General features: G+C 40.4%; 1 protein-coding gene across 1 annotated transcript; it reads left to right on the top strand.

Annotated features, from left to right (window-relative positions):
- The first annotated feature begins 7,773 nt into the window (after positions 1 to 7,773).
- Positions 7,774 to 23,626, top strand: LOC117440179 (alpha-N-acetylgalactosaminidase-like). The gene is made up of 10 exons (XM_034076471.2): positions 7,774 to 8,042; positions 16,412 to 16,513; positions 19,224 to 19,380; positions 20,292 to 20,432; positions 20,975 to 21,186; positions 21,270 to 21,364; positions 21,508 to 21,669; positions 21,827 to 22,024; positions 22,167 to 22,307; positions 23,047 to 23,626. Exons 3-10 carry the CDS (start codon positions 19,226 to 19,228, stop codon positions 23,248 to 23,250), a joined length of 1,308 nt encoding a protein of 435 aa, XP_033932362.1. The 5' UTR covers positions 7,774 to 8,042; positions 16,412 to 16,513; positions 19,224 to 19,225; the 3' UTR covers positions 23,251 to 23,626.
- The last annotated feature ends 761 nt before the right edge of the window (positions 23,627 to 24,387 follow it).

Genomic DNA, 24,387 nt, shown 5'->3' with positions numbered 1-24,387 from the left:
CTGACTATAACCACCCCTTCTCTGAGGTGCAGGCAGCGTCACAAACAAATGATGGTCCTGATAGACTACACAAATATTCGGTGTGCAGATCTTTGTTTTCACAATAAAAGTAGTTTTATGTGAATGTCCTGTACTGGTCTTAAAATCTCATAACATCAGCTTTTAATGTTCCTCTTGGATCTTCTTCTTGACCCTCAGAGAAGGAGAAGATGTCGTGTCTTTCGGGCATGTCCTTTCCTAACTAAATTTACAGGAAACATAAAACATTATTGCAGAACAAGTGTGTTATTTATGAAAGAGGTGTGTTTGTGTGTTATGGGGCTGTTGATATAATTATTTTTTAATTGTAATCAGATTATGAATGAACAGTATGAAATTCATCAACATTGAAATATATGTTATTATCAAAATAATATTTAACTGTTATCAAAACGTAGTGCAACTGTAGAAGCTTGCTCTGTTGTCTCACTGAAAGAATAACTTTTACCACGTTTTTTACAGACAATATTGAGAGATAAATAGTAGCAGTTCAGTCCACGAGTATTACTCAAAAAGTACACAGTAAAAGTACTTGATTGTACTTTTGCTACTAGTCCAAGTAGTACTGAATCCAACAGTACCAATTACATGAAGAACTTATTGCACAAAATCATTTTATCTCAAATCAAAGATGGCAGAAAACATGCATTATTGTACTCTGGAGGGGAGTTTGACAGGGGATTACTCAAAAAGTACACAGTAAAAGTACTTGATTGTACTTTTGGTAGTAGTCCAAGTAGTACTGAATCCAACAGTACCAATTACATGAAGAACTTATTGCACGAAATCATTTTATCGCTCATCAAAGATGGCAGAAAACATGCATTATTGTACTCAGGACAGGAGTTTAAACGAGTATTACTCAAAAAGTACACAGTAAAAGTACTTGATTGTACTTTTGGTAGTAGTCCAAGTAGTACTGAATCCAACAGTACCAATTACATGAAGAACTTATTGCACACAATTATTTTATCGCTCATCAAAGATGGCAGAAAACATGCATTATTGTACTCTGGAGGGGAGTTTGACAAAGGATTACTCAAAAAGTACACAGTAAAAGTACTTGATTGTACTTTTGGTAGTAGTCCAAGTAGTACTGAATCCAAGAGTACCAATTACATGAAGAACTTATTGCACAAAATCATTTTATCGCTCATCAAAGATGGCAGAAAACATGCATTATTGTACTCAGGACAGGGGTTTAAACGAGTATTACTCAAAAAGTACACAGTAAAAGTACTTGATTGTACTTTTGGTAGTAGTCCAAGTAGTACTGAATCCAACAGTACCAATTGCATGAAGAACTTATTGCACAAAATCATTTTATCGCTCATCAAAGATGGCAGAAAACATGCATTATTGTACTCTGGAGGGGAGTTTGACAAAGGATTACTCAAAAAGTACACAGTAAAAGTAGTACTTGATTGTACTTTTGGTAGTAGTCCAAGTAGTACTGAATCCAACAGTACAAATTTCATTAAGAACTTATTGCACAAAATCATTTTATCTCTCATCAAAGATGGCAGAAAACATGCATTATTGTACTCAGGGGTGGAGTTTGACAAAGGATTACTCAAAAAGTACACAGTAAAAGTACTTGATTGTACTTTTGGTAGTAGTCCAAGTAGTACAGAATTCAGCATAACCGATTTTATTAAGAACTCATTGCAAAAAATGATTGTATCTTTCATCAAAAAGGGCAGAAAACATGCATTATTGTACTCTGGAGGGGAGTTTGACAGAGTATTACTCAAATAGTACACAGTAAAAGTACTTGATTGTATTTGTGGTAGTAGTCTAACATGTACTGAGTCCAACAGTACCAATTTTATTAAGAACTTATGGCTAAACATGATTTGATCCCTCATCAAATATCATTCATTGATTGATCAAATATAGCATAAGCACTTGTACTACCGCCAGCGCCACTTCTCGGCGATTACCGTAAATACGATATTAATCGCGCACTCAAAAATGAAGCGCTGCTCAAATGCGAGAGACGGCTGAGTTGACCGCAGTCTCCTACTGCTGCAGAGATTTCATGAAGTGAAGGAGGTTTTCCTTCTATAAAACAGCTGTGGGAAGCAGATACTGTGAGTGTCACGGACATTAATTCATAGATCAAGGCAGACTGGTGCACACACTCTCCTGTTTTGCCGATCCGGTGCTTAAGAAAATATAGCTCTACACCCCTGGCCGAAATGTCCTTAAAATGAAGTCCGAGTTCGACATTTTAATTCATGTCCTGCCAACACTTGCAGGACAGAAGGCGACACGCCCGTTTTAAGCCCTGTCTCCTCACATCAAGCTGCATCCCCAAAACGTGTATTAGTTACATCGTTTCAGATGTGATGTTTCAGTGTGCTCTTGATAAGCCATTAAAACAGTAAAAACACGTTCAGTTTCCTTTTGCTTTTTGTGTCTCCTGTTCACCAAAACATACCCAGGAAAAAGAAAGTAATCCAAAAGTAATCTAAAAGTAATCTGATTACGTTTTTAAGGCACGTAACTGTAACTGTATTTGGATTACTTTCAGAGCCATGTAATCAGTAATCAGTAACTGATTACATTTACAAAGTAACCCTCCCAACCCTGCAGATATATATATGTAAAGTACCATGTGTACAAACAATATAACTGATTCTCTTCTGTTGAACATGTTGGATTGTGTATTGTCCGAGTCAGGGTCCTTTTTATTTTACTGTAACTTTGGAAATTGTGTTACCAATGCTTACTGTTTATTTGATATCAATTTGTAATACAATTAATCAAAACAACAAGGTTTGGGTTCGTTCTTCAGATGACTGTGACGTTAACTTGTAAGCTCAATAATGAACTCCAGCTCAACCAACCATATTGTAATATCTAAGTAATCATCTTGAAATATGACATTAATAATTGTAATGTACACACACATCTTATTGTGAGGTTGATTTCACATACATTACTTCGACGTTAGCTAAATAGAAAATAGCATGGATAATTTACAAAGGCTTTAAAAACACAGCAGGAGCCCAAGACAATTATAAAACTTGTCATTATTTCAGTACAGTTCAATTGGTTTTATTTTCATAAACGGTTATCAACCGTTAGTGCCAAAGCAGTAGGCTATAATATATGAATTACTGCTGTATAGACAACCACTACTTGTTTAGCTAGCATAAACTCAACAAAGCTAGCGTTAGCTGGCTGACTGACGTTATTTCGCCGCTAAACGGCACGATATAAAACGGTGGTCTTCAAAGCGGATTTAATCCTCAATCAAAATAATAATATTGAAAGTAATACTGGGCAAGTAATGGGCAACACTTACCGTTGATTGACGCGCCATGTCAGCGGACTGGTAGCGACACGAACCGTTAGCGAACAGTTAGCCCCGCTGTCACCCGGTTCGACCTGACTGTGACTGTGACTGACCCAAGCCTCGTTGTTCTGATAGCTCCGCCTCTTCGCTCCAAGCCCCCTCCCTCCCCCCACATCTACAGGTGAAAATTACTTTTGCGACACATTTATCGCAAGAAGTGTAGCAAAAGTCAAGACCGCAGATTCGTCGATTTATACTGCCACAGAGCAGATTCGTCAAGTTGTAATGACTGATTTGAGAGGTTGTAATAAATAAAGTTGCAGTTGTAATGGAAAATATATTATATATATTATACTCAGCACAAGTAGAGAGGTGACATAAATGTGATGTCAGTAACACGATATCTAGCCACTTTCGGATAATATCAGTACATGTTAAACTGTAGCATCAAAAGTCCTGAGCAAGGCCGACTGTGAAGTATAAAAAGGACTTCTTTGTTGAACTGGTTCAAAAGTTGATAGGGAAAAGCTGGCATTGTGCTGTGCTGCTGTAGCTGAGGCCTGGTTCCACCTGCTCTGCTCTGCTGTGCTGCTGTAGCTGAGGCCTGGTTCCACCTGCTCTGCTCTGCTGTGCTGCTGCAGCTGAGGCCTGGTTCCACCTGCTCTGCTCTGTTGTGCTGCTGTGGCTGAGGCCTGGTTCCACCTGCTCTGCTCTGCTGTGCTGCTGTAGCTGAGGCCTGGTTCCACCTGCTCTGCTCTGCTGTGCTGCTGTAGCTGAGGCCTGGTTCCACCTTGCTCCGGGAACAGCGTGGATACTGTTGTGCTGGACTGGGAGAATGGCGGGTGTCGTGTTTCTGCTGTGCCTTTTCTTGGCTGTGCTGGACAAGGAGAAGATCGCTAGTCGTCCTGAAAAATCTACTGGATTCGGATATGTTCTGCCGCCCGCAGTGGACATCCCCTGTACAGTTTCGGAGGTGTTGCACAAACAATTGCTGGTTGCACTGTCGCGGACATTCATTTTGGAAAATGTTTGTCTTTCTCACATGCCTGCCACGATGGTCCTTCAGAATTGTTTTTTAAACTCTAATCTCACTTTCGCGAAGTTTGCTGGTGACTCTAGAACAGCTGACAATGTATGTGTGTTGATTAAGAGGAAAAGGTGCTTGGTATTTTTATTGTTGTTACTATCAGGAAATGTACAGCCAAATCCAGGTCCACCTAGCAGTATTAGTCAAATAGCTACTCCTGCTGATCTTATATCTAGATCTGGGCTAGGTTTAATTCATTTAAATGTGCGTAGTCTGTTACCTAAATTAGATTTTGTCCGTATTTGGGCGAGTTCGACTGATGCTGATGTCATTGTCTTATCAGAAACGTGGCTAGATAAATCCATTTTGGCCTCTGACATTTACATAAATGGTTACAGTGTATATCTTACTGACCGGGCTAAAAAAGGTGGTGGCGTTGCCATTTATGTGAAAAATAAGTTTTATGTAACCAATATGGTTTCCAAATCTGTTAGTAAACAGCTCGAATTTTTAGCCGTGAATATTGAGGTAACAAAGGGTCAACAGGTCATGGTGGTGGGCTGCTACAGGGCCCCTTCGGCTGTCAAGGACTCTTTATCGTCATTGGCAAAACTGTTATCACAACTTTCCTACAAGGAAATAGTGCTGCTTGGTGATTTTAATTGGGACTGGTTAACTTCTGTGTCAGAGGATTTTAAAAACCTGTGTACCTCATTGAATTTTACCCAGATTATAGACAGTCCTACTCAGTCCTACAGTCCCCAAATAAATCCTCCTTAATTGATCTAATTTTAACAAATGTTCCACATAAATACTCATCTGTGGGAGTATTTGCTAATGATGTGAGTGACCACTGTGTTGTAGCCACAATTAGGGACACTAAGGTCCAAAAGGTTAAACCACGTATCATCACAAAGAGAGACAAAAAACACTTTGTGGAGCAGGGTTTTTTGATTGGGGTAAAATCAATCTGTGTGCTGATGTAGAAACTGCATGGTCTTATTTTTATCTTGGTTTTATGAAAATTATAGATAGACATGCACCTCTGCGTACATTTAGAGTGAAGGGACGAAACAATCCTTGGTTTTCTGCTAAGCTGTCCAGTCTACTTCATGAGAGAAATAATGCTTGGGCTAAGGCTAGGAAATCAGGCTCAGAGGTAGAATGGCTACGTTTTAGGCAGCTAAGAAATAGCTTCACATCTCAAATAAAAAGTGCTAAATCAAAGTACTATTTGTCGGTTACCACAGAAAACCTGAATAATCCTAGGAAATGTTGGAAAGACATAAAATCGATTTCCACTGGTGATATCCCAAATGAGCTACCTCCGTGCCTTACTACAGCATCTGGCACTATATCAGACAGGGCTACTATGCTAAATTGCTTTAATAAGCATTTTGTGTCTTGTGGCTCTATGTTTGATTCTGTCACTGACTGTACTTCTGCTTCTGTGAACGCTCCAATCCTTGACTCTGAACAATGTGGTCTGGAAAACCCTTTCAGTTTTACTCCTTTAACTATTGGTATTGTTCATGAAGCATTTATCCAAGTTAGATCCTAAGAAACCGGCTGGCCCGGACAACTTAGAACCTTTCTTTTTAAAGATAGCTGCAGATTTTATTGCTCCACCTCTTACTTCTCTTTTTAACCTCTCCCTCAGCACAAATGCAATTCCAAAAGTATGGAAGTCTGCTTATGTCTTGCCTTTACTGAAAGGAGGGGAGGCAACTATTTTAAATAACTATAGGCCAATCTCTAAATTGTCAGTTCTGGCTAAGGTGCTCGAACGACTTGTGAGTGAACAAGTAAAGGAGTTTTTATCTATAAATGATATCCTGTCTAAACATCAGTCAGGATTCAGAAAGAAACACAGCACCATCACTGCCACAATGAAAGTGGTAAATGACATTACTAGTATTTTAGATAATAAGCAGAGTTGTGCAGCTCTGTTTATTGATCTTTCCAAAGCGTTTGACACCGTTGATCATCGCATCTTAAAGCAGAGGCTACTCAGTATTGGCATATCCAGCCTTGCAGTGGGGTGGTTTGTGAACTACCTCTCTGAAAGGTCCCAATGTGTTCATTTTGATGGACTGTCTTCTGAGTGGTTAAACATTTCTAATGGTGTACCACAAGGTTCTGTTTTAGGACCACTTTTATTCTCCATATATATTAACAGCATAGGTGATAATGTGGATGAAGCTACTTTACATTTTTATGCGGATGATACTGTGATGTATTGTGCAGGTCCCACCATTAAGGAGGCTGTTGTTAAATTACAGGCTGTTTTTAACACTATTCAGACTCAGCTCTCTGAATTAAAGCTTCTTTTAAATGTGGATAAAACCAAGGTAATGCTCTTTTCAAAAGCAAAAAAGACACCAGAGCCTGTTTTAGATATTGTAACTACGCAAGGAACAAAACTTGAAGTTGTTGCCTGTTACAAATACCTTGGTATCTGGCTTGATGATTGTCTCACTTTTAAACTTCATGTCAATAACCTGCTACAAAAACTGAGGGTTAGGCTAGGGTTCTTCTACAGGAACAAGTCCTGTTTCTCGCTTGAGGCCAGAAAAAGGCTAGTCACTGTGACCTTTTTACCTGTGCTGGACTATGGGGATCTGATGTATATGAATGCACCTGCCAATTGCCTGGTCAAGTTAGATGATGGATATTTTATACAAGTGTACATTTGGTTCACAGTTACATGGATATGTTATACAAGTGTAAATGTAAGCACACAAGCTCAGATTTTTTTTCTGCAAGTGCTCACATCAGGTTTTACACGCTCTCACATTTTTCACCATATCTACCTTCATATTATTTAGCCTTCCCAAACCTGAGCCGCCGATGCCTGTAACGCTGAACAATCCTAGTTGGTAGGATGCATACTGATTACATAAACATGTACAAATACATACTACCCTGTCAGCAACTCATTTTTGACAGTTTTTTTTTTAAAAATGACAATAATATAACTCAGTTTCAGTTAATCTTGTAAGAGTTATCACATTCAGACTAAGATTTCATACAAGTGTATTTTTTCCCCTAAATAGGCATTTGAATGCAAATCCCAAAAATACAATGGGGTAAATTACTGTTAAAAAAAGTTTATAATGTCTTGGATTTTCCACAAAATTAACATTTTTCCTTATTGCTTTTAATAGAACAATAAAGCTTTAGTAATCATTAATAAAATCATATATTTTTATAATCCCTTTATTAATAGTGTCTTTACAAAAAGTGGTACCATAATTTCTTTTATTAAGACCACATAACAGACGTAAATGTATATTTAGTAGACGCAGGTGAAATACAAATATAAAATGGGACGCGGCCCATGGGCATGGGTGTATAAAGAGAACGCGAACGCGGCCCCTCCAACTTCCTGTAATTCCGCTGTCAGCTGATTCAACCACCAGGTCACGTGGCTCTCGTTTATGTTCCTTTGGAGCGTCTCACTTGATTTCTTTACACGCCAACAGAGTGTGTTTATCACGGGTTGTGTTCAAAGATCTGAGTGAGTAGACGGAATATAAGCTTTAGCGAACACTGCAGAAAACGTAGAGGAAGGACAAAGAGAAGAAGAATATACAAGCTGAGATTCGGAGTTGAGGAGACTCATCCTCCTTCGTCTTTCTTCCTTTACTGAGAGCAGGTCACTACATTTAAGTAAGTAGATTTGTCTTTTCATAAGTAAACACTATTTGTATACACGGCTCATTTGTTTTGACAAGTATTGGATGCTCTGTGTTACATACAAACTACAGTTTAGTGACAGATATGGACATGTAAGCCCACACTTTACAACAATATAAGATGATAGTTTATGGTAAACACGTTTTGTATGTGTTTTACCTGCCATGTTGTAAGAAATGTATGTTATTTGGGTAAATAGTGTTATGATTTAGATCAGTGGTTCTCCACTGGTCAGAGTGAAGAACAGCTGAAGACTTCACGCTGCTTTCAAACTGTGAGTAAACAACGTACGCTTCACTTGGAGGCTGTCTGAAGGTGTGCACAGGTCTCAGATGGACTTGGTATCACATTAAGAACGATATTCAGTAATAAGTCTGGCAACAATATCTATGGAGCTAATTTCCTGCCATAACTCTAAACAGGTTTTTACAAATGCCTCATGATTCACTAACAAACCCAATGTGGTTTGCAAATACAAAACACCATCTACAAACTAATGCATTTAGTTTTGCAAAGAAAAAAAACGTATCTATCAAACAAACGCATAACATTTTTCTAATAAATCATGTTTCAGAGACAACTTCAGCATAGGTTTTACAAGTACACAACTTTTGTTTACAACTACAACACTTTTTTTTACAAGTACAACACTTGTTTTTACAACTACAAAAGTTTTTCTTCTCATGGCGGAATATTACTGCCAAAAGTCACGTGACTGACTCACGTGACTTTTGGCAGTAATATTCCGCAGGGGACGGCACATATCGACACAGTATTCCAACTATCTGTTATGCTATGCACAAAATTCTTTATTATTCCGCCGGGTTATTTTGCGCCACTTCTCCTCCCACATTGAACATCACAGAAACTCCGTTCAAAATTCAAAACGGTCGGGAATCGATGGCTATTACTTTTATCCTTCACAACTTTCATAATTGTGCAAGAATCAGATTTAAAAGTTGTGTTACACGAATAATGGCAGAAAGATGTGTAACATTTTAAAGTTGGAATGAGGTTTCTGAGTGAAAGTATGAAGGAGCAGTTAGCAATTGAAGAAGGAGCAGTTAGCAGTTGAAGTTGCATGAAGATTGTTGTTGAAGTCTGAAGAGTTTCTCCATTGACTTCCATGATAAAAAAAATTGAAGTATTATAGGATGTATCTCTGGAATTATGAAAGTTGTGAAGGATAAAAGTAATAGCCATCGATTCCCGACCGTTTTGAATTTTGAACGGAGTTTCTGTGATGTTCAATGTGGGAGGAGAAGTGGCGCAAAATAACCCGGCGGAATAATAAAGAATTTTGTGCGTAGCATAACAGATAGTTGGAATACTGTGTCGATATGTGCCGTCCCCTGCGGAATATTACTGCCAAAAGTCACGTGAGTCAGTCACGTGACTTTTGGCAGTAATATTCCGCCATGAGAAGAAAAACTTTTGTAGTTGTAAAAACAAGTGTTGTACTTGTAAAAAAAGGTGTTGTAGTTGTAAACAAAAGTTGTGTACTTGTAAAACCTATGCTGAAGTTGTCTCTGAAACATGATTTATTAGAAAAATGTTATGCGTTTGTTTGATAGATACGAGGGCATGAAGTGACAACAACTTTCAACATGTCTCCATTAAAACCCATTGCAAGTTCAGCCTCACCCCAAAAAGCCCACATTATTAACCCGAAAGTACACAAAAAGTACACTTCAGATGCTCAAGTTCCTTGACATGCTTCACGCTTTGAAATTTCACCGATATCTGTTACGGTTCTTCAAGAAAACGTTCACATGTAACAGGTTTATCTCTCATTCAGAACAATGAAAGTGCTCTCCTCTCACTGATCACCATGGAAACCTTTGATCTCTGGACACGTCTTTAGCTCAAATATAAACACCTGTGTCATGGAACACGATGATGTCATAACTCCAATTGACATAATTAGAGCAGCAGACTAATGACGTGGTCACTGGAGTTTAACAGACTGTCTCAGACTATTCTTTTCCATCTGATGGAGACTTCATACTGACTTCAACATGTTCCACATATTTTAGACATTATTGGTGACGTATGCTTTTAGTTCTAAAGTTTTCAGTTAAAATATTCTGCTGCTTTTTCATGCATTTAGACTTATATTTTCTTGTTCTTATTTCACATTCAAGTCCTCTTTAAAGTACTCAGCCACACCACTTATATACCAGGTGCGACTGTTGCTATGTGAGTTAATCTTTCAAATACAAGGTCGCTTGTTTGATTCAAGCTCTTGTGTAGGGTTGGGTACCAACATTTCGATTCCAACGGCATCATTTAGACATGTGAATTTCGGTTCCGCTTTTCGATGCCTGAGGAAATGTTTCTCGCCGCTCTCTGTAGCCTACTGTATGACTGCGGCGGGGCGGGAAATGTAGCGTTGTACCTACACTTCCTACAGCGTAACCTGAGACCAGGGCCGGCCCGTCGCACTGGCGTTATAGATGTTCGCCTCGGGCGCCAGATCTGTGGAGGCGCTGTGCTGACAGCTCTGGGAGGGAAAACAAATGTTTTGACCTTTGGTGCTCATCCTAATTTTCGGCCTTGATGTAACAACATTCATAATTAAGTAAATGTAACACCCTTTTCATCCCGGTTACACTTTTCATTTGCCCTGTACGATGGGCGCTATAAGTGATGACAATAGAGAACCGCAGTGACGCGTCCTAAAACCCGGATGTAAACTTCTTCCGGTTCCTTCGTCCAAAACGCAATGCAATTTCTCCATAGGATTTTGGAAAATGCCTCGAAATAAGGTCTGTGGTTGACACACATTTAAGAGAGGGATCATGTTTTGTTCAGCCGGATAATCTCCACATGTCTCCCCTACTTTTATAATTTTTGAATCATAAATCTAGTCGCCAAAAGCGAAATGCTAACGTTATGCTATAAACGAACTACAAGCCAGTACAGCAGCAGGGTCGCACGACTTCGACGTCACGCCAACTTAAGATCGTTTCAACTGACTTGCACTGAAACTGCACTTTGAACACTTTAAATATATTAACATTTTAAACTGTATACCCCGTTTATCTAGGCCCGTTTTATTTTTACAATAAAGCCCACTTTGACTTCCGCATGCTTGCATATTTTAACAAAGCTTTTCATTTTAGCCACACTGAATTTAACTAGAAGTCATGGCTGTGTCAATTACCAGTCTGATATCGTTTTACAAAGATGACAAGAAGATTGGAGATAGGAGAGAACCACTACAAGTCAGGACACGTACAACAGTGCAGCCTAGATGAAGGTGTGCTTACCGGTGTTGTCAGGGCTAGCATGAGGGACAAGGTTTATAGAGTGTCGGTGAGTAGTTATAGCAAGAGTACCGTTAACCTAGAGTTAATTTATTCACATTAATTCCCATCAACAAATCCATTTTATGTGTCACATGAAATCTTTATTAGGCAAGGCAAGTTTATTTATATAATATATAGCACTTTTCAACACATGGCAATTCAAAGTGCTTTACAAAAAATGAGACATTAAGAAATGGCATTTAAAACCAGTCATTAAAAAGAAAAGATAATAAAATAAACATTAAAAGAAAAAATACATGGATAAAAGTTACAGTGCAGTTTAAGATATGAATAGTTCAGTTAAAAGCAGCGGCAAAAAGAAAAGTCTTCAACCTGGATTTAAAAGTAGTCAGAGTTGCAGCGGACCTGCAGGTTTCTGGGAGTTTGTTCCAGATATTTGGAGCATAATAACTGAACGCTGCTTTACCATGTTTAGTTCTGACTCTGGGGACAGAAAGCTGACCAGTCCCTGAAGACCTGAGAGATCTGGATGGTTCATAATTTAGCAGGAGGTCAGAAATGTATTTTGGGCCTAAACCATTCAGTGCTTTATAAACCAGCAGCAGTATTTTGAAATCTATTCTTTGACACACAGGAAGCCAGTGTAAAGACTTCAGAACAGGAGTGATGTGATCCACTTTCTTAGTGTTAGTGAGGACTCGAGCAGCGGCGTTCTGAATCAGCTGCAGCTTCCTAATAGATGTTTTAGTGAGACCTGTGAAGACACCATTGCAGTAGTCCAGTCTACTGAAGATAAAAGCATGGATAAGTTTTTCCAAATCCTGCTGTGACATTAGTCTTTTAATCCTAGATATGTTCTTTGGGTGATAGTAGGCTGATTTAGTAACTGTTTTAATGTGACTGTTGAAACTCAGGTCAGAGTCCATGACTACACCTAGATTTCTGGCTTTATCTGTTGTTTTGAACATTGCAGACTGAAGCTCAGCGCTAACTTTTATACGTTCTGCCTTGGCTCCAAAAACTATTACCTCAGTTTTATCTTTGTTTAATTGGAGAAAGTTCTGACATATCCAGTCATTGATTTGTTCAATGCACTTACTCAGTGTTTGAATTGGAGCATAGTCTCCTGGTGAAATGGTTGTGTGTGTCATCTGCATAGCTATGATAACTTATTTTGTTGTTCTTCATTATCTGAGCCAGTGGTAGCATGTAGATGTTAAAGAGAAGAGGCCCCAAGATTACAAATATTACACACCAGAAAACACAGAAATATCCATGAAATAAACATACAGTAGGCTATAAACAATTAAAGGGATAATTGGGAAGGCATTACAAATGTAAATATATTTTAAATAATAAAACAATCCCACCACCACAGGTATCTACAGGAGAAGAGGGAATTCTCTCCACAAAATGTGAATGCCCACGTGGAGAATGGAAATGCAGTCATGCGGCTGCATTAGCCATCTTTGCCATCCACAATTTCAGCTGCACTGACACCCCCTGTCAGTGGAAGAAGCCAAAGGCAGCTAAACGTACGCATTCAGTGGAGGAGCTATTTCCTCCAACCAATAACTGATTCAACCCGCTGACAAGAGAGCCCACATCCGAAGATCGTGACTGGCTGACGGACAGACTCGGGGGCAGGTTCTCAGGAATGTCCTGGCTTCTCTCCCTCGAGCCAGAAGAGGAACACTCCAGCTTGGAAACACTTACTGTTCCTGAAATTCTCAAATTTGTTGGGCATCAGGGACCTGAGGCAATTCTGGCAAACATGGCATTGTCTGAGGAGCAACAGAGGGCAATTCAGGTGGCTACACTGGTCAGCGAACCAACCCAAACTGGCATTTGTTCAGGAAAGGAAGGTTGACTGGCAGCAACATTGTCTGTACAGTGGGGAACTATGAATGAATGTGAGGGCGTCAGGGCATTCACCACTGCAACCCAGATGCAGGTCCATGAGTCAGGTTTGTGGCTCTCCCAATCAGGAGTGTTGGGGGCATCTCCAGATGGTCTGGTAGGGTCTTCCGCTGTGCTGGAGGTAAAGTGTCCCTACGGAGCCAGGGAAATGACAATTAGTGAAGCATTGCAAATCAAGGGCTTCTGTGTCAGTAAGGAGGGAGAAACATTCAGCCTGCGTGAGGAGCATCCTTACTGGCATCAAGTGCAAGGTCAGCTTTACCTCACTGCAAGAAAGAAGAAGACATTAAGAAATTGTGAATCGTTTTTAATTTACATTTACTCGCCTTTGCAATGTTGTGGTTGTTAGAGTGTTAGGTTTCCTGTCAGTACGTCTGTTGGGAAGATATAAACTATTAGTTTCATGGAAGTCACACCGTCACATATAAGAGCATTAAGACATACAGTACATAGGCTAAAACAAAACATCTAAAGATATAACCTTGCACTTTGTCTCGTGAACATTTTCACTATTTTGACATTTTTATAGATGAAAATTGAACCAAAGAAATAAATGAAAATAGTTGTCAGCTGCTACACTAATTATAATAGTTATATTTCTTAATTAATTAAGATAAGATATTACTGTATTGATCCCAATTTGGGAAATATTTGTGTTGGAGCAGCATAACAAGAAAAAGAAACTATAAGTTATTATATATACAAAAGTATGTGAGGGATGGAATATTAAATTGAATATAAATGTAAAATGTACATGTGATTTTACGTCCAAGAGAAGCTATGGAGCAGAGAGTTCTCTGCCAGCCAGAGGTGATTTGTTATTAGTTCAATATGTCAAACTGATTTCCCTGAATACAATCTTTAGTTACTTGGTGAAACGTTATGCTGCTTGTACTAATTCGACTTATCATATTAAGCCACACAGGTTTTAATAGGATGTATTCATTATCTTTACTTATGTTGCGGTCTTTTCAGCAGCGCCATCTCTAAAACAGCGATACAGTCACTACCCATCATTTACATTTCACCGTGACATGGACAAAAATGTAACGTCAGCTTACCTCATAGCACGAATCCAGACTCTCCTTTGGAAAACATTGGCCCGAAACGATAGAACGAGCACCTTTCATGCGAAGACCTGTGGTTGCAACCCGGAGCAAAGCAACACACCATTGCGTAGCTAACTAGTAGCGCTAGCTTTAGCTGACGTTAGCTAACGAAACGAACTGCCGAGAAAAATAGGAAAACACTGGTAATTAATTATTCTATAATTTGTAAAACTACGGTGTTAAAAACGACAATTTCAAAAATACAGATTCTAATGGTCAGATATAGATATACAGATACTAAAGATAGGCAGGTACTTGCTTTCAAGCAGAACACAGGGGAAAACAAATTTAGCGGGAGTGTTTTTACGTGTGTAGGCGTAATGACGTACAACGGCCTCGACAATTTCTGTAGTCCTATTCAGCCACTCGGTAACAACCATCGTTTTTCAGACACGTAAACTCTTCAAAAATCACCAGTGGGGTCACTGCTGATGTATCTACTGTCGTAGAACAAAACGTGATTTATCTCTTAAATTTGTGTCAACCACAGACCTTATTTCGAGCTATTTTCCAAAACCCTATGGAGAAAATGCATTGCTTTTTTGACGAAGGAACCGGAAGTGCTAAAAATTCTAACTTACTTCCGGGTTTTACGACGCGTCACTGTGGTTCTCTATTGGGGATGTTGGTTTATCTGGCACGCCGCACCCGCAGCTCACAGCCAAAGTGCGAGTGAGCGAGGGAGAACAGGAGGGCGCTGTTGTTATTAGCATCTGGTGCTAGCTGCTCTAACGGAAGAAGAAGATGTTTCTACAATGATGTGGAGGGAGAGTCCTCTCCAGTCAGACTGAGAGGCTGATAACTACAGCTCAGTGAGGTAAAGACCTCTTGAGTGTTTAGATAGTTCACTTTAGTCTAAGTTATCTCAGTGGGTCTCAAACGTTTTGATCACAATTTATGTAAACATTTCCAAGGCACTCCTTTTATAATTATTGGGATAAAACAGGTTTGAAATCATTCCAATGTATACTATAGATAAGATAAGATGAACCTTTATTAATCCCCGAGGATTCAGAATTCAGTTGTACAAAGCAGCAACAGGGTAAGCGTGAACAAAAAAACAGTACAGCAAAGATTCACACAGATCAATAAAATCTAAAATCTAAAATAAATAACATAAAATCAAGGAAATAATGATAATAATAATAAAAGACTATAAAAATAGGAGATAAATAAAAATAAGAGTAAAATAACTGTCAGCATATATACATATTTCGTCATCATCTAAGTTATAAAGTGCATAATAAGTTAAAGTGACAAGTTAACCTGGGTTGTGAAAACAGTGTATATTTATGACCAGTGATTTAATTTGATTTCTTTTTCATCATTAACCCCTTGTTGTGCAGCCTGATGGCTACAGGCACAAAGGACTGTCCGAGGCGCTTGGTGCGTTGTGGTGGAGGGATGAGTCTGTGGCTGAACGTACTCCTCATCTTCACTAGCTCTGCGTGGAGTGGGTGGGAGGGGTTCTCTAGGATGCTGTCGAGCTTCCTCCTCGTCCTCCCCTCTGCCACCTCCTCCAGATTGTCCAGTTGTACTCCAACTACAGAGCTAGCCTTCCTCACCAGCTTGTTCAGCCTGCCAGTGTTCAGGACAGTAAACCAGACATATCGTTTTAAACTGGAGAGATAAAAAAATATGCTAAAATAAAATACAAAATACATGCTATGGTAGGTTATTGGTTATGTTCACATACTTATTTAATTATATTTAAATCTGCGACCCACTCGAAACGGGCCCGCGACCCACTAGTTGAGAATCACTGATTTAGATGATATGACTGGATGGTAGGAGAAGTCACCTGGCAGGTTGTTGAAGCTTCAATAGCACACCTGCTGAGTCATGTGAGACTCAGCAGGTGTGTGAGAGATGTTTGTAATTTGTTTTACAGAAGATAAAAACCTTACGACAGTATTATTTTTGGCTTAGCTTTAAAGGAAATGCTTCAACAACAACACAACTCCTTCCACCTTTGAATTCCATGCCGTCACAGTAACCCATCCTATACAATTAACCATTGTTGTTCTCTACCGTCCACCAGGCGCCTTGGGGGACTTCTTGGAGGAATTAGATAATCTCCTCTCACACATCCCTGAAACTGGCCCTCCCGCTGTACTTCTCGGAGACTTCAACCTCCAGACAGGCAAGATAGACGAACTAACATCTCTGTTAACCGCCTTTGCTTTCTCACTGTCTCCTTCCCCACCAACTCATAAAGCTGGCAATGTCCTTGATCTCATATTCTCAAGGAACTGCACTACTTCTAACCTCTCTGTAAACCCGCTCCACACATCCGATCATTTCTTCATTTCATTCTCTCTACCCCTTTCCGAACATAACAAACTAATCTCTACTCATCCTGAACCTGTCCGCCGTAACCTTCGTTCCCTCTCCCCCTCTACCTTTGCCTCATCGGTGCTCTCAGCCCTCCCTTCCTCTGACTCGTTCCAACTCCTGCCTCCAAACTCTGCTGCAGAAACTCTCCTCTCTACTCTCTCATCCTCTCTGGACTCTCTCTGTCCTCTCACATCTCGGCAGGCTCGTCAGTCCCCTCCTGCTCCCTGGCTAAATGACGCACTGCGTGCTAATAGAACCGTCCTTAGGGCAGCAGAGCGGAATCGGTGGAAATCCAAACACCATGACGACCTCCTAACCTATCAGGCTCTCCTCTCCTCTTTCTCTGCTTCGATCTCTCAGGCATAAAGCACTTTCTTTCAAGTTAAGATCCAATCTTCCTATTCCAATCCCAAAAAACTATTTTCCATCTTCTCCACCCTCTTGGACCCTCCCAAAGCCCCTCCCCCCTCCTCACTTCTGTCAAGGGACTTTGTTAATCACTTTGAAAAAAAGGTTGATGATATTCGCTCTTCTTTTTCTGACTCACCTTTACTCACTGCTGGGTCACCAGACCCTCCTTTCACCCACACACTAACCTCCTTTTCCCCTCTCTCTCCAAGTGAGGTTCTTACCCTCATTACCTCTGCCCGCCCTACCACCTGTCCTCTGGACCCTATTCCTTCAAACCTCCTTCAGACTATCGCTCCTGATATTCTACCGTTTCTCTCCCATTTCATCAAGACTTCTCTAACTTCTGGTCACTTTCCAAACAGTCTCAAGGAGGCAAGAGTAAACCCTCTCCTAAAGAAACCACTCTCAACCCGTCTGATGTTATAAACTACAGGCCTGTCTCTCTACTCCCATTCCTGTCTAAAACACTTGAACGCGCTGTCTTTAAACAACTCTCCTGTTATCTCCATCAGAACAACCTTCTGGATCCGCACCAGTCTCGTTTCAAGGCAGGTCACTCCACAGAAACTGCTCTCATTGCTGTCACTGAGGAACTGCACACTGCCAAAGCAGCATCCCTCTCCTCTGTCATCATCCTGTTGGACCTGTCTTCTGCATTCGACACGGTGAACCCTCAGATCCTCCTTCACACTCTCCAAGAACTTGGAGTTTCAGGCTCTGCACTTTCCCTCCTCACCTCATACCTCAAAGACCGTACCTACAGGGTAACTTGGAGAGGGTCCGAGTCCGACCCTTGTCAATTAACTACAGGGGTCCCTCAGGGCTCTGTTCTTGGTCCCCTCCTCTTCTCCCTGTACACAAACTTGCTCGGATCAGTCATTAGCCCGCATGGTTTTTCATACCACTGCTACGCTGACGACATCCAATTAATTCTGTCCTTTCCCCGCTCAGAGACCCAGGTCGTCGCACGCATCTCTGCTTGTCTAGCTGACATCTCTCAGTAGATGTCTGCTCACCACCTCAAGCTCAACCTTGACAAGACTGAACTGCTTTTCCTTCCGGGAAAAGATTGTCCCTCTCTTGACCTGACAATCAACATCGGCCCCTCTGTTGTTTCCCCGACTCAGACTGCAAGGAATCTGGGTGTGACCCTAGATAACAACCTGTCCTTCACTGCAAACATCGCTGCTACAACCCGTTGCTGCAGATACACGCTTTACAACATCAGAAAGATACGTCCCCAGCTGACACAGAAAGCGACGCAGGTTCTGGTCCAGGCTCTCGTCAGCTCACGCCTAGACTACTGCAACTCCCTCCTGGCTGGTCTACCTGCATGTGCCATCCGATCTCTGCAGCTCATCCAGAATGCAGCGGCTCGTCTGGTCTTCAACCTTCCTAAATTTCCCCACACCACTCCGCTCCTTCGCTCCCTTCACTGGCTTCCGGTAACGGCTAGAATCCACTTCAAGACACTGGTACTTGCTTACCATGCTGCGAATGGATCTGGCCCTTCCTACATCCAGGACATGGTTAAACTGTACACCCCAGCGTGTGCTCTACGCTCTACATCAGCCAAACGACTCGCTGCACCGTCGCTGCGAGGGGGACCCAAGTTCCCATCAGCAAAAACACGTGGGTTTGCTATCCTGGCTCTAAAATGGTGGAATGAGCTCCCCATTGACATCAGGACAGCAGAAAGCCTGCACATCTTCCGGCGCAGACTGAAAACTCATCTCTTTCGACTCCACCTCGAGCGATAGAATTACTAACAAAGAACTGCTAACTGAGCACTTATATACTAATAAAGGACTGGCTTATCTATAGCCAGTTGAGTAGCACTTGAAATGTTTGGCTCTATGAAACCTGATGTACTTATATGATTCTGTTTTCTTCAAGGTTGTGTCTTCCTGGTTGAATGTACTTATTGTAAGTCGCTTTGGATAAAAGCGTCAGCTAAATGCAATGTAATGTAATGTAACAATTGTTTTGCTGCAGGACATGAATACACAGGCAGCAAACCCTTTCACGAGGCATTCAGAACACATTAACTGTGATGTCATCCATCAAACTAACATCTGATTCAACCTATCCCTTTTCCTCTGCAGTTATGCATTTAGCGGAGCTTTTTTTTGTGTCTTCGCTCTCTGTGGCCACCTTCGCCCTTGAAAATGGAGTGATGAGGGTCCCTCCCATGGGCTGGCTGGCATGGGAACGATACCGCTGTGACATCGACTGTGACCACGACCCCAAGAACTGCATCAGGCAAGCCTACATAATATTAATATAGCACACTGTGATTTCACTAGAGCTTTCCTTTTAAAAGCAGGGGTTATTTCACCTTGTCACAAACTTTTGCATTATCGAAATTCCGTCCATTCCGATAAGCCACCCTGAACCGGCACTTATATACTTCTTCTGTATATGATAACTTATTTTAAAATGTAGCATGTTGGCAGACATTGCTGCTGAACAATCAGAAGAATGATTTCCTGTCTGTTATTTTACTAAAACCATCATATTTAAGTTTTGATGTGGGGCTCCGGGAAACCAAAACAGTTTAGTGGAAAAATACATTTGCATTTCCATTTTCCTAGAATTTATATTATTTTAAGAATTTTAAATGTCAAAATATGTTTATTCTTAAAGGTGGGGTATGTAATTTATTTCACAAACACTTTTTGTTATATTCCATGGAATGCTCTTAACATCCCGATGGCAATGCATATATTAAATGCTTTGACAATAAATACATACAAAATGTAATCTGTGGAAGCTGTAGCGCTGTAAAAAGCACGACCAATCCGGCCCGGCTAAAGTAACTGGATGGCCTACCTGCCTGTCAGCCTTCCATCTGCACAAACTTGTCTCATGCCCTCATTGGTCATGTGCGCGTTCGTGTGTGTTGGAGGAGGGGCTCTGTAAGGAAGTGGCAGATTTTTTCCGGTTGTGTATTTTCAAATTCTCGCGCACTCGAGCTGGTTTCTCCAAAATTACCTACCCCACCTTTAAGCTTGAGAACCTTTTTTTTGTAAGAATGAGTGCAATTCATAAGCCAAACCACTTATTTGTACAAAAATAACTTCACAAGTTTTATGATATTATTATTTTACATTTGCTTTTAAGATGTGTTTACTCGACCTCACACGTAATGAGCTGTTCTGTCTTCCCTCCAGTGAGAATCTGTTCATGGAAATGGCAGACCGACTGTCTGAGGACGGCTGGAGAGAACTGGGCTACGTGTATGTGAACATAGATGACTGCTGGTCCTCCATGAAGAGAGATGACAATGGGCGGCTACAGGCTGACCCCAAAAGGTAACGGTGCAGTGTGTTCTGTCTGCGCACGCACGCATGCACGCACGCACGCACGCACACACGCACACACGCACACACACACAGGAGCTGTTTCCTCAGTGCAAATATTAATCTAACTTATTGGCTTGTAAGTCAATAAAACACACAAGGTGATTACAATGTGACAGTAATGCAATTATGTGACTGAAAATGTTGTACATTTGTACTCAGTAGTTTCACAACTCTGCGGGGTATATAAGTTATTATATGCATTTTTGTATTTCATATTCTATAGAGCTACTCTGTACTTATGTATATATTACTGTTTTTTTATTTTCTACTGTAAATATGTAAATAATTGCTTTTTGTGTTTATTTCACATTTTATCTTAATATTTGATTAATGTGCAATACATTGTTTACATGCTGCCGTGACAAAAACAATTTCCCAATTTGGATCTATAAAGTAAATATTTTCTTTACTATATTAAAAAAGGAGTGCCGGAGACTGTACGCTGTGTAATTGGTATATCGTTCCAACTGCCCTTTTTTGCACTCCTTCAGATTCCCAGGAGGCATCCATAAACTGGCACGCTACATGCATGACAGGGGTCTCAAGCTGGGCATCTACGGGGACATGGGCACACACACCTGCGGGGGCTACCCGGGGACAACACTGGACAAGATAGAGTTAGACGCTCAGACCTTTGCCGACTGGGAGGTGGATATGTTTAAATTTGATGGTTGTTATTCTAACGCCACAGAGCAAGAGCAGGGTAAGAGACGAAGAAGGGACCTTTACATCGTATTTAATGAGATGAAGCTGACTTGATTTGACTGTTGTTCCTCTCTTGGACAGGTTACCCTCTAATGTCAAAGGCTTTAAATGCTACTGGACGTCCCATTGCCTACTCCTGCAGTTGGCCTGCCTACCAGGGGGGCCTACCACCTAAGGTATAATAACCTCAAAATCTAACATAATTCAGGTCATTGAAAATATCCCCAGTGGAAGTAGACTGTTTTGAGGAATTTGTTGTAATAATTTAAATCCAAATATCATTGATTCACTTTTTTGTGAAACTGAATTTTGTTTTTAGGTAAACTACACACAGTTGGGTGAGATCTGCAACCTGTGGCGTAACTATGGTGACATCCAGGATTCCTGGGACAGTGTGCTGAACATTATTAACTGGTTCTTTGACAACCAAGATGTCCTGGTATCTGCAGCTGGACCTGGAAAGTGGAACGACCCTGATATGGTTTGTTCTACTGTTTAATATATAACATATTTACTGTTTACTATTTTCTATTCAGTCTGTTAATTAGGTCAGGAAGCACCAGTACTATGAGTTAAAAAGCTACAGGTATGAACACTTGTTTTATCCTCTATTGATTGTGTAATTTTGACTTCCACAGTTGATTGCTGGTGACTTTGGCCTCAGCATGCAACAGTCTCGGTCTCAGATGGCTATTTGGGCGATTATGGCTGCTCCTCTTTTTATGTCCAATGACTTGTGCACCATCAACAGTGGGGCCCGCAGCATCTTGCAGAACAAAATTGCAATCGGCATCAATCAGGATCCCATGGGCATCCAAGGAAGGCGCATTTTAAAGGTGACACTCTTTTGCTGGGTCCTTTCAGCTTCTTGCAAGTGATCAGAATGGGGATACAAACTGATATTAGCTGCTCAGACCTTTTACATATAAATAACTTCTCATCCTTGGTGTCAATTTCTCTTTCATTTTTGTCTGCCAGGAGAAGAGTGGCATTGATGTCTACTGGCGCCCACTGTCAAAAAATGCCAGTGCATTGGTCTTCTTCAGTCGTCGTAATGACATGCCTTACCGATACCAGACTACCCTCAGCAAACTCAACTACACCACAGGCAGCTACCAGGTTTGTGTTTGCTAATTGAACATCTGGCCCTTGGCATTCCATTTGTTGATAATTTCAACACCATCACTTTTTTACTTTCTAGATTAGAATACACCTGAACATTTTATCTATATATCCATGTCCTATATCTATTTTCTTCTTTGTCTGTGGTACCCACTCATCAGACCACTACTATATCAAAATATAATGCTATGGTTGATAAAAAGAAAAGTACATAATAATAATAATGCTACACTTGAAACTTACTACAGCCACAGAAGTCAAGCCCTCTTACCGTCTCTAATGGGGTGCCACAGGGGATTTATCTTGGTCCACTTCTATTTACATTATACATAATTAACATTTTATGCAGAGAATACAATTGATATGCCACATGGTTTGCCACAGTCTGCATTTGATGATTTACAATTATCAATTATTTTACCAACTTGTTTTTTATTGTAGATAAGACCAAGAACATGGTATTCTCAACTTCCACCACTGTAACCACTTCTGAATGTCCTGCCATTAAAACTTTATGTCTGATCTGAACTGTAAAACTGTTGTTACAGCAACTTCAATGTTAGCACTTTGTTTATGGGTGATATTTGTCTGATTGTGATGATGTGCACTTATTCTACGGTTGTGGTCCGCTGGATCCATACAAATACATTTTACCAGTTTTATTTTACATTTTGTTAACCCAGTGAGGATGTATTCAGCAGGAAAATCACTTTTTCTCGTATACTCTCACTCTCAGATCTATGATGCCTTCACGGAGAAGACCATGACACTGAAAGACTCCACTAGCTTCGTGGTGTCAGTGAACCCAACAGGTGTGGTCATGTGGTATGTGTCTGCGCCTGCCAAACGGAACATCCGCCAGTTCTACAGAGGTGGCAGACTGCAGGGATCACTCTTCGATGATGATGATGAAAACGCCATTTCTCCTGTCTTCCTCTGATCCCTGACTGATTTAACTTGATTACATAAGGATGTAAGAGTTTCATCTTAAAAGCATGGCACTAGCCATTACAAGTACAGTAATCCATTGAAGCTCAGGGACAGCAATCTGGAAATGCTCCTTATCTGTATTTTTTCACGTGATCCTTCTCTTAAATTCTTTACATGCAGTATCAATAAAACAAAAGAAAACCCACTTAATGTGATTGAAAAATCCATGATTTTAAACACATGTATGTACTTCACAGAGCATTAGGGAAGATGATTAATTGTATCTCTGTTGAGATTTCCAAAAAGCTGAAAGACTGGTTTCAGATCAGCACTTTAATGCAGATTATTCTGTGAATTATGTTCTTCACTGAAATAAATATTTTAAATTAAGCAAAGGGTTGGAGGTCATTATGTTTGGAATCATTTAGGTGCAGCACTATTTATTGTGATGTATAATCACCCCATCAAAATAAAAATGCTGTTCTCGAACAAAATAAATGTACACATAGAAAAACTGTGGCTCCATCTGGTACTCAAAGAAATGTCTCCACTCTGACTGTTAGTTATGCTAACACTCCTGCTATGGACAAATGCATCACTGGAGTAGCCTTAACCCAAAACCTTGCAATAATAGCCCAATACACTGACAATGGAATAGAGGAAATGGGAAAATGAAGGATTGAAATCAAATCCTATATGATTTTGGCTGCTACACTATTTAACGACTACACAGCATCTCAGCACTACACCCAGTGAAATTTAGTATCTGCTACTGCTTATAAATAGGATGGGTTAGATACCCATCCTATTTATAAGCAGTAGCTACAAGCACCTGGGGAGCTCAAGGGCACCTCTGCGACAATCCTATTGAGTCTGCTATAAAGACAGTTCACACAAACATATGAACACAACACACTGCACTTTCAGCAGCTGTTGTTTTGCAACACTCATGAGAATGTGACCTGGTTTCAGTTCAGTTTCTTAAGACTTTCCAGGGTAATTCAATTGACCAAAGGCTGGTAAACTTTAATTTCTCACTTCCCAATTCATAATTGACCAGTAGTTTACAAATAAATGACAACCATTATTCTTATAATTAAACAATTTCCCTTGAAATAATCTATTGTTGCATTTGTTTGGCAAATAG

This window comes from Pseudochaenichthys georgianus, chromosome 24 (assembly GCF_902827115.2).
Source record: "Pseudochaenichthys georgianus chromosome 24, fPseGeo1.2, whole genome shotgun sequence".
Lineage (NCBI taxonomy): Eukaryota > Metazoa > Chordata > Actinopteri > Perciformes > Channichthyidae > Pseudochaenichthys > Pseudochaenichthys georgianus.
Note: the sequence above shows the minus strand (reverse complement) of the source record. Positions and strands in the feature narration are given on the sequence as shown.

Coding starts and splice junctions, on each gene's coding strand:
- LOC117440179 (XM_034076471.2), top strand. CDS start 19,226: ATGCATTTAGCGGAGCTTTTTTTTGTGTCTTCGCTCTCTGTGGCCACC. Junction 20,433..20,974: donor CTACAGGCTGACCCCAAAAG/GTAACGGTGCAG, acceptor GCACTCCTTCAG/ATTCCCAGGAGGCATCCATA. Junction 21,670..21,826: donor AGTGGAACGACCCTGATATG/GTTTGTTCTACT, acceptor TGACTTCCACAG/TTGATTGCTGGTGACTTTGG.